Genomic DNA, 13,023 nt, shown 5'->3' on the forward strand with positions numbered 1-13,023 from the left:
CATGTAGCGCCGAATCATTCGGAAAAAAAAAAAATTAAAATAAAATTTTGAGACGAGAATCATGGGAATCGTGTGTAATTTCAGTCGATTTTTATTTATTTATTTATTTATTTTTGTTTTTACTCGAAACTAGTTTAAAACTACTAAAGTTCGTATATATAAGCTTGTATGAAATCACGCGTGATTCCCGTAAACAAAACACAAAATGGCGGCCGTCTCAACGAAGGTTGAATTCTGTGCTAAAATCACCCAGAATTCGTCTAAAACTGGTAAAAAAAAAAAACCACTATAACATGGATTAGCCACAGTGGCTAATGGGTGCTTTAAAATATTAGCCACAGGTAAGGGGGATTCGCCCTGTGGCGATGTGGCGAGCGGTAGCGCACACCCAGCTATCTAGTCTGTCATTTTAGGAGATATCTAGCAACAGTTCATCGATTATGATAGTAAAAATCATTATAGAGATGACCGTCACCCCCACATGGGGGTAATTTTAAAATTTTGATTTGTGTGAATATTTATTTTATTCTTGCCTCTCAGGCTCATCAGAGGTATATAACGCATCACTCACATGCAGACAATAAAGACCACATCAGACAAACACAGCGGTCGACCTTTGGGGAGTCTACTTCCCAGAACACACTGGGTGTGGACCATCTCATAGCGACGCTTTTCTCTGTCGTCAACGGGGCCTTTTTTGTTACGGAGAAATCTCCCTTCGCAAGGGATGCCAACCTCGGGATTTATCTGTGCTCTGTCCTCTAAATTCTGAGCATCATTTGAAGAAGCAGCACGTACCACTCACTGTTTGTCTGGTATGACTTGTCATTAGAATCCTGATGCTCAACAATGCCATTGAGTCTGGTAAAGGTTAGAGACAACTTGTAGATGTTCCTGAAGAGTAGTCTTTTCTTTCGACTTGTTCTTCTACAAACTATGATGGTGTTTTGTTCAGGACATCAGAAAGGGTGGAGCATGCAGGTGTTTTTGTGTCCTTTGTGAGTTTGATTATTGATGGTGTCTCATGAGTGAAATTTACATGACAGTAAAAATTTTTTACTTGGTCTTGCCTTATCTCGCTCTGCCCTTTTGTCTTCTTCTCTCCAATCCCTTCTTTTTTTGTTTTTTTTTTCATCCCTACCCCTTACTCCTCATACAGTGGTCTCAAAACCAGAACCCTGGACACTTCCATCTTACTATGATCAAGTAGACATTCCTTTGCCTGAGTTGCCGTATGTTTCCGAGTTGACATCTGCGCAGCGTGCTCTCAAAGAAAAGGAAAAGGGGCCTTGGGAATCCCTAACTAAGGAGGAGAAAATTGATTGTAAGTTTCATTTTGATCGTTTTTTTTACATTGTTTTGATTCCGTTAAAATTAACACATTGGTTCTGCAGACTACTTGATGTGGAAAAGACGGGACTCTATGATTGAGAACAGACAAACAGTTGCGTGAAAACATAACCTCCGTCCACCTCAGGTGGGTGGAAGTTAAATAGAAAGTTCATAGAACACCTTATCCCACAGTGTTCAGGTCTACAATTCAATTGAAATAAAAATAATTATTTTAAAGATCAGAAGTCTCGTTCCGTTGATGCAGTTTTATGCAGCACTTTGTTCAACATGTCCAAGTACTGGAAAACTGAATTTTGGGAAGCGACGAGCAGGCGATTTGTGTTCTCCAGTGTTCAAGTATATAATTCAATTGAAATAAAATCATTGTAAAAGTCAGATAAAAAAAATTTATTCTCGAAGTTCACCACCATTGACGCAGTGTCGATTACACAACCTTATAGCCGGTGCCACCGAAGGTGGAAGGAGGTTGTTTTCACCCCTGTCTGTCTTTGTCTGCGTGCAGGATCTCAAAAAGTTGTGGACGGATTCTGTTGAATTTTGGTGGGCAGTTTGGGTGTGACAAGGAAAAATTGATTCGATTTTGGTGAAGATCCGGATACTAGAACTTTCACGTGATTCTTCACCGTTGAGAAATTGGACCAAAAACGATATATAGCACGATATCTCAAAAAGTTGTGGACGGATTCGGATGAAACTTGGTGGACAGTTTGGGTGTGTGACGAGGAAGAATTGATTCGATTTTGGTGAAGATTGGAATCTGGATCCAGATATGAGAATTTTATTTTTATTTTTCGAGTTATTCTTTACCATTGAGAGATGGGATCAAATGATATATATATCATGATATTTCAAAAAGTTGTGCACGAGTTGTGACAACTTTGTGGATAAGTTGGTTAGGTGACTAAAACAAGCCAATTTTGGTTTGGTTTGTGTCCGGATCCAGATTCGGCTTATCAGTGGGAGCCAAAATGTAAACTGTTCAGCCTGGCGGAGGTATGCAATCTACCAAGTTATCTTCTAATTGGTTATTCTTTTAATCCATCTTCCCAAATTAATTTGGTATTTCGCTTCTTCTGCTGTCCCACAGCATTGTATTTGGTGATTGTCATAATGCTGTTTATTAGTTTGTTGGTTTCTATTGCACTGGTGAAAATTTATTTATTATATTTTCATATAATCGAGAGTGTGTTGCTCATTTTGTTCTGATTCAAATTGGACTCAAATGAATTGATTGAGACATGAACAGGTCAACCTTCTGGACCCGTTTAGTCATTTGAACTTACAATTATTACAGCTTTACCCTCACAGCATTGCAAACTACCACTTGGAGGTGTCTGACTTATTCTTACTTGGCTACAACCCACATTTTTGTGTTTCTACCTTCCTTTGAGGTCAACCTCGACTTCCTCATGCACCCGCTGTGTTGGCTCACTCCGTTCTCCTGTGTCTCATTCACCAACCAGGTCACCTCACCATATGATTGCACTTTCACCCACCGTAGTGTATCGTATCAAGTTTCACCAAACCTATGCTGAGATGAACAAGCCGACATCAGAGTGGAAGACCATTGTTGGTGGGACTTTTTTTTTTCTTGGAGCAACTGGACTGATTTACCTGTGGACACGTATCTATGGTATGCATCTTTTTTGAGCTGCACCTCACTTGTGCTTGTACTAATTTACTGCAAGTGATTTGTCAAAATGATTCTTCCAAGCCATCTATTTATTTATTTGTTTGTTGATTTATTTATTTTAAGCGGAGCATATTATGATGGGAGGTATCATCTCTAATCAGACTCGGTGGTGTAATGGTTAGAGTGTGCGTTGCGAGTCTTTTAGGTCGGTGGTTCGAATCCTGGCAAAGTCGTACCAAAGCCTTTAAAAATGGTACAAGCTGCTTTCTTGCTTGATGCTTAGCATTTAGAGGATAGAGCATGGACAAACAACCATGGGTTGGCAATCCCAGTGCAGGCCTTGGGCCTAATGATAGTAGCCTGCATTGAAGTTCCTTATAAGGGAACTCTTATTTAACTGTACTTGTACACTCACTCCCTTCAGGAGCGGCAGGAAGGGTCATGTTGTTATCCTCTGGGGAATATACGAGAGTAGTAGATCTAGGCTTGGGTCTGATAAGCATATAATGGCTCAAGAACCACATGTCTCCTCTCTTTCAGTTTCGTGTTAAACAGCAGTAGTGACTGTTTCAAAAGGTAATCATATGTGTTTGTGGTTTATTATGGTACCAAGCCTACAAGGCTGGGTAACCTATTGTTACAGCGCGGCGACATCGCGCTGTTATATAATTGGCTATTCTGTCACGTCTTCTGTCACACTTCTGGCCGCGTATGTCCCTTTGATCTGAGGGCTGTAAATAGAAATTTGTCCAACATCACAACTCTTCCCATCATGCATGCTAATTCACCGTGTCTACATTTAAATTTTATAACTGCAAAATTGTTTTATCATTCTTAACCTAGACTTTTACTGCCCCCAGCCGCGCGATATCGAAGTATTCGCTTCTTGTTTTTCATCTCTTTATTTATAAGGGTACCAAGCCGACAAGGCTGAGTAACGTATTGTTTTTCTTCTGTTTATTTTTTTATTTATTCTTTGTTGTTATTTTTCTTCCACCAGCAATTTGCGAGGTTTCTTTCGCTTTAAATTTCATTTTCTCGGCAACTGTAAGGCCGATTGACGCAAATTTTTCACCATGGTATGTATCTTTTTTGATGGCACACTCAATTGATAATTATGATGTCATCGGTCACGTGGTGTGGCAGCCATGTTGGAAAAACCGAAAAACGTTGGACCTCTATCTCCGAAACCGAACATTGGAAAAAAATTGAAACTTGGGACATGGAAAGAACTGCTCATGGGGAACACGTGATTTGTCGTGACGTCATCTGTGAAGTGGTATCCTGGTGAAAAATTGACTGGGAGAAAGCTGCATCGGAAAAATTTGAAATTTCTTGTGTCATCTACGCAATAATTCAACGCAAATTATTTCGCATACGCAAATAATAATAATAAAAAAATTATGACGTCATAGGTCACGTGGTTCGGCATCCATATTGTTTTGAAAAAAATATTCAAAATATCTTCTCTAGAACAGCTGGACAGATTGAGGCGAAACTTCACACACACATTCCCCATGACATCCTTTTACAAGTTTGATAATTTCTAACTGATAGGTCACATGGTTTGGTGGCCATTTTGAATTGACCCTCAAACCTTCAAACATCTCCAGAACGGCTGGTCCAATCAAGGGGAAACTTCACACGAATATTCTCCAAGGCGAGGGGAGATAAGTTTGTTGAGGAATAATTGATTTTTTTTTGTATACCTTGGTCGAGGCTCGTATGAGAGCTAACACACAACTCACAGCAAGGAGGCATGAGACAAGAGGGGTGGGAGTGGAAGGGACAAAACATTGGGGAACAGACACATTAGGTGAACTGTGGAAGGGAGAGGGATGGGGATGGGACGGGGAACATGGCGAAGAGAATATGGACATTACAGGGACTTTCAGGAAGGAAAGCAGGAGAATTGAAGGAAGTGGGCTTTGGTGGATTATCGGGGGTAGAAAAGATCGAGGATTTGGATGGGGGAAGATAAGAGGTGGTGGTGAACAGCTGTTTTGAAAGCCTGGAGGGAAGAATGGGAAAGAATTGAGTGAGGAAGTTTATTCCAAAGGCGGGAAAAAAGAGGAATGAAAGAGTGAAGATGAGCAGTGATTCGTGATTTTGGTAGTTTTACCAGAAGGGGGTTGTTGGCGGACCTTGAGCGCCCTGTGGAAATGTGGTGGGGACAAATCGCAGAGAGAGCAGGGGGGGGGCAAGGCTGGAGAGGAGTCGGTAGAATACAGAAATACCACCGACCAACCTGCGGTGATTGAGTGAGAGGCCCAAAGACTCAGCTTCATTGCGGGAGATGCCGATGATCTTAAATGCCCTGGTTTCGACAGCGTGAAGCCGAGAAAGGTAGGAGGCAGGAGCACCAGCCCAGAGGAGAGAGCAGTACTCCATCAGGCTATGGACAAAAGCTTTGTAAGTGGTCAGGAGCTCAAGAGGGCCGAGGAAGGACTTTGCACGACGGAGGATTCCCAGTCGGCGACTGGCTTTTGAGGCGAGGTTGGAAATGTGACTTTCCCAGGAAAGGTCATGGCAGATAGTGAGACCCAGAAGCTTGAAAGAAAAGACTTCTTCCAGAGGATTGTTGAGAAAGTGGATGGGGCGGGGTTTCTAAACGGTCCTTTCGAAGAGACATAGTGAGAGTGTGAGATTTGTCTGGATTGAAAGACATGTTCCACGTGTTGGACCAGTTTGTGATTTTATCCAGATCTGCAGTGAGCGAAGAAGCTGCTGCTTGCCGGTCTGAGGGATGACAGATGGTACGGCATAGGGTGGAGTCGTCGGCAAAGAGAAATAGAGGATTTTCCAGAGAGTCCGAGAGATCATTGATGAAAACCAGAAAAAGAACAGGGCCCAGAACGCTACCTTGAGGAACTCCAGCCTGCACAGGAAGAGGGGATGAAAGAACTAAATCACATGGTTTGGTAGCCATAGTGGATTTAAGAAAAATATTAAATAATGTTTTCCTCTGGAACCACTTATCCTATCAAAGCGAAACTTTACATCTGCCATCTATCACCATGTCAACATTTCTGATAAAAAATTACGTCAAAAATCACGTGGTTTGGTGGCCATCTTGGATAGAAAAACGCACCTCATCTGATTAACACAAAACTTCACAACCACGATCCACTACCCCATTAGAGGCAGAATTTAAATTTATGATGTCATCGGTCACGTGGTTCATCAGCCATATTTGATTGAAAATTAAAAAAAAATTCTTCTCAAACGGCTGAACAGATTGGGCGAAATTTTACACATATTCCCCCAAACATGCTTGAACAAGTTTGTGAATTTCTAATTGATGTCACATGGTTTGGCGGCCATTTTGAATTTACCCTAAAACATTCAAACCACCACTTCTGGAGAATGGCTGGTCAGATCAAGGCAAGGAGAGACAAGTTTGTTAATGAATAATTGATAGGGCACATGCTTTGGCAGCCATGTTGGATTGAAGGAAAAATATTAAATGATGTTTACTCTTGTACCGCTGCATCATTCAATGTGAAACTTCAAAATTATAATCGAGCGGACATGTGGAATGTACGTTTTAAATGTCAATCTGATCAGCTAGAATTATTTCATTTGAATCTGAGAACTTTTAGAATTTATTTATTTATTTTGCAGAAGGCTTGCTTGGCTGCAAGCCAAGAGTTTGAGGTCTTGATAATTATGATGTCATCAGTCACGATAATCATGATGCTATGCCTACATGCATTTGAGGGTACAGGAGTAGCAATTGTATTCATACCGATGATGGCCCCTGGAGAAATGGTCAACTGTGTACATAAATGAATGGAACATGGCCTGTTCCTCGGTGCATAACTTGTGAATTCCGTGTCGTAGAGAAACGTGTGGGGCCTCATTCGACTTGTGGTGGGGGGGGGGGGGAATCCCACTTTACCCTCTGCACCGATGGTGTCCACATTTATAACTTTGTGTTCAACTTATTTAAACACCAATGCAATTGATACAGACTATATTCAGGAAAAATGGCTAACTGCTGACATAAATACATTGAATGTGGCATGTTACGGGGTCCATAACTCATCAATCCCACAAATTAGAGACACGTATGGGGGGGGGGGCTTTGTATTACTCGGAGTTCCGGTTTACCCTGTAGACCCACGGTGACATTTTCCTGCACATTTATGACCGTGTTCAGGTAATTTAAACGCCAATTCAATTGATACCTACAATGTCTCCAGGAAAGAGGGCTAACTGCATAAGTAATATAGATTGAACACTTCGTGTTACTTGGTCCGGAACTCGTTGATCCCGTGTTGTATCAAAGCAGGGTTGCGTCAAAGCCGGACGTCTTGGTACCTGGTCAGCAGTTGTAAAGTGGCAGTTCCAGTATAATATATATATATTTTTTTTAACTTCCGGTAGGGGTGCCTCATGAAACGTCACAATAAGCTATTTATACATGTTAACAAGGCATTTGTCCAAGGAGGAAAAACCCCTTGGTGAGGGGGAATATTATTAGTATTAATATTGTTTTGTAATAACATTAGTATTATGCTATTGTCATTGGTGTTGTTTTTTAATAATCTATTTATAAGAAGTGGCCTTCGAAAAACGTCATGAATTGCTATCTTAACACAGATATACACCTAAACATGGATTTTGACAAGGCGGAAAAACCCCTTTCGGGAAGGGGGGAGCAAACGAAGTCACTACAACCGCTATCATTTGACCCTTAGTCCTCCTGTGAAGTTTGGATGAGATTTGATGAGTAACGGCCAATGTTTTGCAGTCAAAAATAGACAGAACCCAAATTTTATATTTTAGTGTGTTTGTCATGGAGGAGAAGATAAAAATGTCATTGTCACATTGAAACCTAGGATGCATGGTTTTGGAAACAATTATTGAGTCTTGTGTGGTGAAGAGTGATTAACTTGATTACCAACACAGCTCATCATTGGCTATAGCTCTCTCCAATCCTCTTGCTATCCTTCTCTTCACAATGTACCTCCATCATCCTTTCACTCTCTTGTCCTTGCAATTCCATCTGCTTTTGTAGTACCACTAAAAATAGAATCAAGTTCAGAGGAATAATCATGAGGATGAATTGTGAGAAGGTAATCGCAGTTAAAACGAGGACACTCGGTGGAGCGCATACCTCCGCCACGTAATACCTGACTCACGAGAACATATCTGGCCCAATACATTTTTAAAACATGCTATATATCATTTTTGGCCCTATCTCTCAATGGTGAAGAATCACCTTAAAAATTAAATAATTCTTGTATCTGTATCCAGATTTGGATCTTCACCAAAATTGAAAATTCTTCCTTGCCACACACCCAACCTGTCCACCAACTTTCATCCAAATCAGTCCACAACTTTTTGAGATATTGTGCTATATATTAGTTTAGCTCGATCTCTCGATGGTGAAGAATCGCTTAAAAATTATTTTTTTTTATAGTAGTCTGATCCGGATCCAGATCTTCACCAAAATCGCACCAGTTTGTCCTTGTCACACACCCAACCTACCCACCAAATTTCATCTGGATCCATTCACAACTTCTTGAGATGACAGACAGACACAGGGTGAAAGCATAACTTTTCACCTTCAGTGGCAGAGGTAATAAAAAATCATAAATCCAGTTGAATCTTTTTTTTTTTTTTAAATGATTTTTTTTTTCTGTTATATTCAAAATTTATCTTGAAGCTCTACCTTATGCCTTTGGCATATTTGTATATTTTTGTTCTGCAGTGCATTGGTGTGTGGTTTTTATATTTTATTTATTTATTCCATGTGTCTCTACAGTCATGGGTCCCACACCTCACACCTTCTCGGAGGAAGCGGTCGCGATGCAGACCCAGCGGATGCTGGACCTGCATGTGAATCCAATCACTGGAATATCATCCCACTGGGATTATGAGAAAAAAGAGTGGAAGAAATGAGTGACAGCTTTTGTCATGATGTCGGGGAATGTGTGGAAAACCAGAAGCAATGATTCTTCACCAATTTCCTCCGAACGGCCTGTTCCCTCTTGTCCATGACACAAATGTAAACAATAAATTACTTGCTTCATCTGTTTCCTTTACTTTGTTTATTATTTTTAATCCTTCTTGTAAGGGGAGATGTTTGCCAATGTTGCTCTGATTGTTGTGGAATTGGCTTCACGTGGTGATTGAATGTTGTAGACCTTATTCCTTCGTCTCTCCCACTCTCGGCAGACTTTTTCGTTATTTATTATTCGGCATCAGATCCAGCTTTTAAGGGTGTGTGCATGAATCTTTTAAAAAAATAATAATTTTTTTTTTAATTGAAAAACCTTCATTCCATCTTAATCAGAAGCCTGCAGCTGCTTGAGTGTAATTAGCACGATGGAAATTAGGAGTGCACGTTGGATAAAATTGCACAAAGGAGGACATGCGAGCTCATGTCTGGTATTCCTTATGTCGATACATCTGCTCTGTTTACATGATTATCGATGGCCAGAAACGCATGTATGAGAACGATGCCTTCCTTTAGTGATCTGTTGTCGTTGGGGTGGCACCAAGTCTTCAAACAATGCTGCATGTGGTTGTGTGGCCACAGTGAGATCAATCTGGAGATCCATATATTTTACGACCTTGATTCCAAGATTCCAATGGGAAGCTTGCTTGTCGGCATCAAAGGCTCCATGATGGTGAATAAGAATAGCTGGTGTTTGCCGAATCACAAGAATAGCTCGTTTGCTGAATCGGGATAAAAGTCAAAGCTGGCAAAAAAAAAAAATTCATTGTAAATTTGCAGAAAAACAATTAAATAAATAAACTGCTCAACTCAACCATGCACATCCCTACTGTGAACCGTCAACCATGCACATCCTGCTGGATTGCAGTTATTTTTCTTGCAATTTGTACAGTACTTTTATTATTATACATATATAGCACAGTAATGGGATTTGATAAGCTTGGTGTTGGCTTCATGGTTGAGGTGGCTGGCTCAAGATTTTAGGGTCTTGAGTTTGAACCTGTCATGCTATTAAATAATACCAGTGGGGTTCTCACCCTGTCATTCTTCAGATGTTGGCAAAATAAGTAGCAGCTTCCTGGAAACGTGGCACTACATCAGTGGCACAGTTGCGCTCCCAGAAATGATGCAGCCACAGGCTGAATACGACATATTAGGCTTTTATTTTATTTATTTAAAAGTTTTCAATCAGACATTTGAATGTAGATCTGAGGCTTGTGGAAGTGCTAGAACATGGGAAAGCATGGAATTGCATTAACAGTTTAGTGGGACACATGGAGGAAGAATGAACAAGGGGAGAGGGTTGAACAACTGGGATAAACGCTCAGACAGCAAGAAGGGGACTGAAAGAACGATGGGAAATCGAGGAAAGAAACTAATGGAACAAATAAATGTAAAAGGTGGGGTGGAGGGAGAAGTCAGAAAACGCAACAACCTGGAATGGAAGTGGTGGACTTGGGGAGGATCGAGGGTAAAGACGGAGTATGGAGGAGGAGATAAACAACCATGTTTGAAGTTCTGGAGGGAAGAATGAGATTGAACAGAGCGAGTGTGTTGGTTACACCGATGAGAGGAAAGGAACACAAGTCGAGGTGAGCAGTGAGCCTGGATTTTGGGGGTTTCACCAGAAGTTTGTCAGACCATCTGTGTCCTGGATAAATCCAGGGACAACAACATGGAAATGGTAGGAGATTAGAAGACTGAGGTCACCAAACTCTTTGATGCAGGAGCAACAATCTCAGATATTCAACTTCATCACTGAAGAGTCCAATAATTTTGAGGGCCTTGGTCTCCTTGGTATCAATACATTAAGGATGGGAGCAGTAATCCATTTACCCGTCTTGTAAGTTGTTGCAGGTTTGGATTTGCCAAGGAAAGACGACGATGTAGGACGTTGAGTCGGATGGGTTTGGAGGTTAGGAAGTTCAAGTTGGATTTTCATTTTGCCCAAGAGAGTCCGTGGTGGGTGGTGATACTCAAACGTTTGAACGGCTGAACTCCTTCAAGAGGGTTGTTAAGAAATTAGATAGGAGGGTTCACCAGACGGTCCTTTCGGAGAGAGATAGTGCGAGTGTGAGATTTGTCTGGAGTGAAAGACATATTGTGATTTTTGTGTTGTTTTTAGATCCTCGTGGAGGATCTCTAAGTCTTACTCACGTTGTTGTTGTTCCTCATCTTCATCTTGTGGACTTTTTTGTTTCACAGCCTACAGTTTTCATCGAAACTTCCTGAAACTTGGCGTATATATGTAAAAATATCCCGCGCAGACAGTAACCATCTCCGATTTAGAAAATTCCTCTGAGAGAAAAAAAAAAGTTATGACGTCAAAACATCTCCGCTAATGGAAATCGCCGAAAAAATTATCTTAAACTAGGCAAGCTTTTTGAATTCTGTTTGCGGGAATCGAACAGGGCATTAGCAGAGATGAATTACCGCACATACGATACATCACTATGACGTCATATCAATTTTTGACATTTTTTGTTTCACAACCTAGAGTTTTCATCGGATCTTCGTGAAACTTGCCACGTATATGCAGAAAGCCCACGCGCAGCCAGTAACCATCTCCGATTTTGGAAATTCTTCCAAGAAAAAAAGTTGACGTCATAATATCGCCTGTACCATTATCTCCGAAACCAGGCAAGCCGTTTGAATTTTGTTTGCGGGAATCAAGCCGGGCATTAGCACAGATAATTTATCACAATGAGGTCATATTCGTTTTATGATGTCATCATTAAGAGGACGAGGATTTAAGCTCGTTTGAACTTGTTTTTTTTCAAGGTCTGAAGAGGGAAGAGACTGTCGCCTGGCTGTCTTAAGGCTGAGGGATGTCACGTCACAGGGTGAAGTCATCAGCCAACGGATAAAGCGGATTTTCCAGTCAGATCGTTGATGACTATCAGGAATAGCCCTGGGTCCAGAACACTGCCTTGGGGGCACTCCGTCCTCGACAGGGAGAGGAGATGAACTTTGATTACACAGACAGAAGATTTAGAGAGCAAGGCAGGATGCCAGAGTGTATCGAATGCTCGAGATATGTCCAGAGAGGCGGCCCTGATCTCACGTCTGACATTGATGGATTCCATCCATTGTTGGGAGAGCAGAAGCAGCACGTCCAAGGGAGACTGAACCGTCATGACTGTTTCCAACTGGGAGCAAGATGATAGGCCTGTCGTTAAAAGGATCTATTTTTACGTTTGAATGGACGTGTTTGCTGACTTCCCATGTGGACGAAAGATGACCGACTGTACAGGACAAATGATAGGGTACACCTCTCGAAACATGCCGTCCTTCGTGTTACGACTCTCCTGCACGTGTGTCACCACTTGTGTGATTTTTTTTTTTTAATATCACATCGATCGACGGTGGTGGTGGTGGTGTCAGCAGCTGGTGCTGCACCTCGAAGCACGCCGTCCTTACCACGAGCAGGGACATCGCGCGCCTTCAATCAATTGGGAATGTTGAAGATTTAGGAGGACCGTCCGTGTCCTCATTCCCCCCCCCCCCTCCTCTTCAAAATCTCGGGATCCTCACCTGAAACGGGACTCGAACCTCTCCGAAAGCACCAACGAGTTGAACAGAACAGCCTCATGATTTATTCAGGTTGCCGGTCACGCGCGATTCCGTGACGTCATCGACACGCTGGTCGGGGTCTCGTGACGTCATCGACACACTGGTCGGGGTCTCGTGGTGTCGGCGTTCTTGATTTCCACCCACGATTTGCTTCCTTCGTCGCCGTCTCGCCCTCTCGTGTTTCACAAGAGCGAGGCTCATAGAAGAGCAAGTTTGAATTGACAGTGAGGGAGTGAGGTGCCGAGGGACACGCATTTCTTCCCTCCCTCTCTCTCCCTCCCTCTTTCACTCCTCCCCAAAACTCAAAATCCCATCGTTTCTCATCCTCCCTCCTTTCTCCACAATTTTTTTTTCCCCCCGGACAGTAACTTTGTTTGTTCTTTTTTGGGTTTTTTTTTTTAAAACAACACTTTTTTTTTTCCCCGAATAATTATTGTTTTGTTCCTTAAAGGGAAGAAACGTTATTCTCGATCACAGTAACTGCTCCTCTCCCCCC

General features: G+C 41.8%; 1 protein-coding gene across 2 annotated transcripts in view; it reads left to right on the plus strand.

Annotated features, from left to right (window-relative positions):
• The window catches only part of COX4I1 (cytochrome c oxidase subunit 4I1), a 31,422-nt gene extending 22,392 nt beyond the window's left edge, over positions 1-9,030 (plus strand). For both annotated transcript variants that reach the window (XM_085892485.1, XM_085892484.1), the window contains exons 3-5: positions 1,160-1,324; positions 2,855-2,986; positions 8,760-9,030. In XM_085892485.1, the coding sequence (XP_085748611.1) occupies positions 1,160-1,324; positions 2,855-2,986; positions 8,760-8,896 (434 nt within the window). In that variant the 3' untranslated portion in view covers positions 8,897-9,030. The remainder of the gene's footprint in view (positions 1-1,159; positions 1,325-2,854; positions 2,987-8,759) is intronic.
• The last annotated feature ends 3,993 nt before the right edge of the window (positions 9,031-13,023 follow it).

Source organism: Eptatretus burgeri, chromosome 8 (genome assembly GCF_056783735.1).
Source record: "Eptatretus burgeri isolate ZD-2024b chromosome 8, Ebu_testis_v1, whole genome shotgun sequence".
NCBI lineage: Eukaryota > Metazoa > Chordata > Myxini > Myxiniformes > Myxinidae > Eptatretus > Eptatretus burgeri.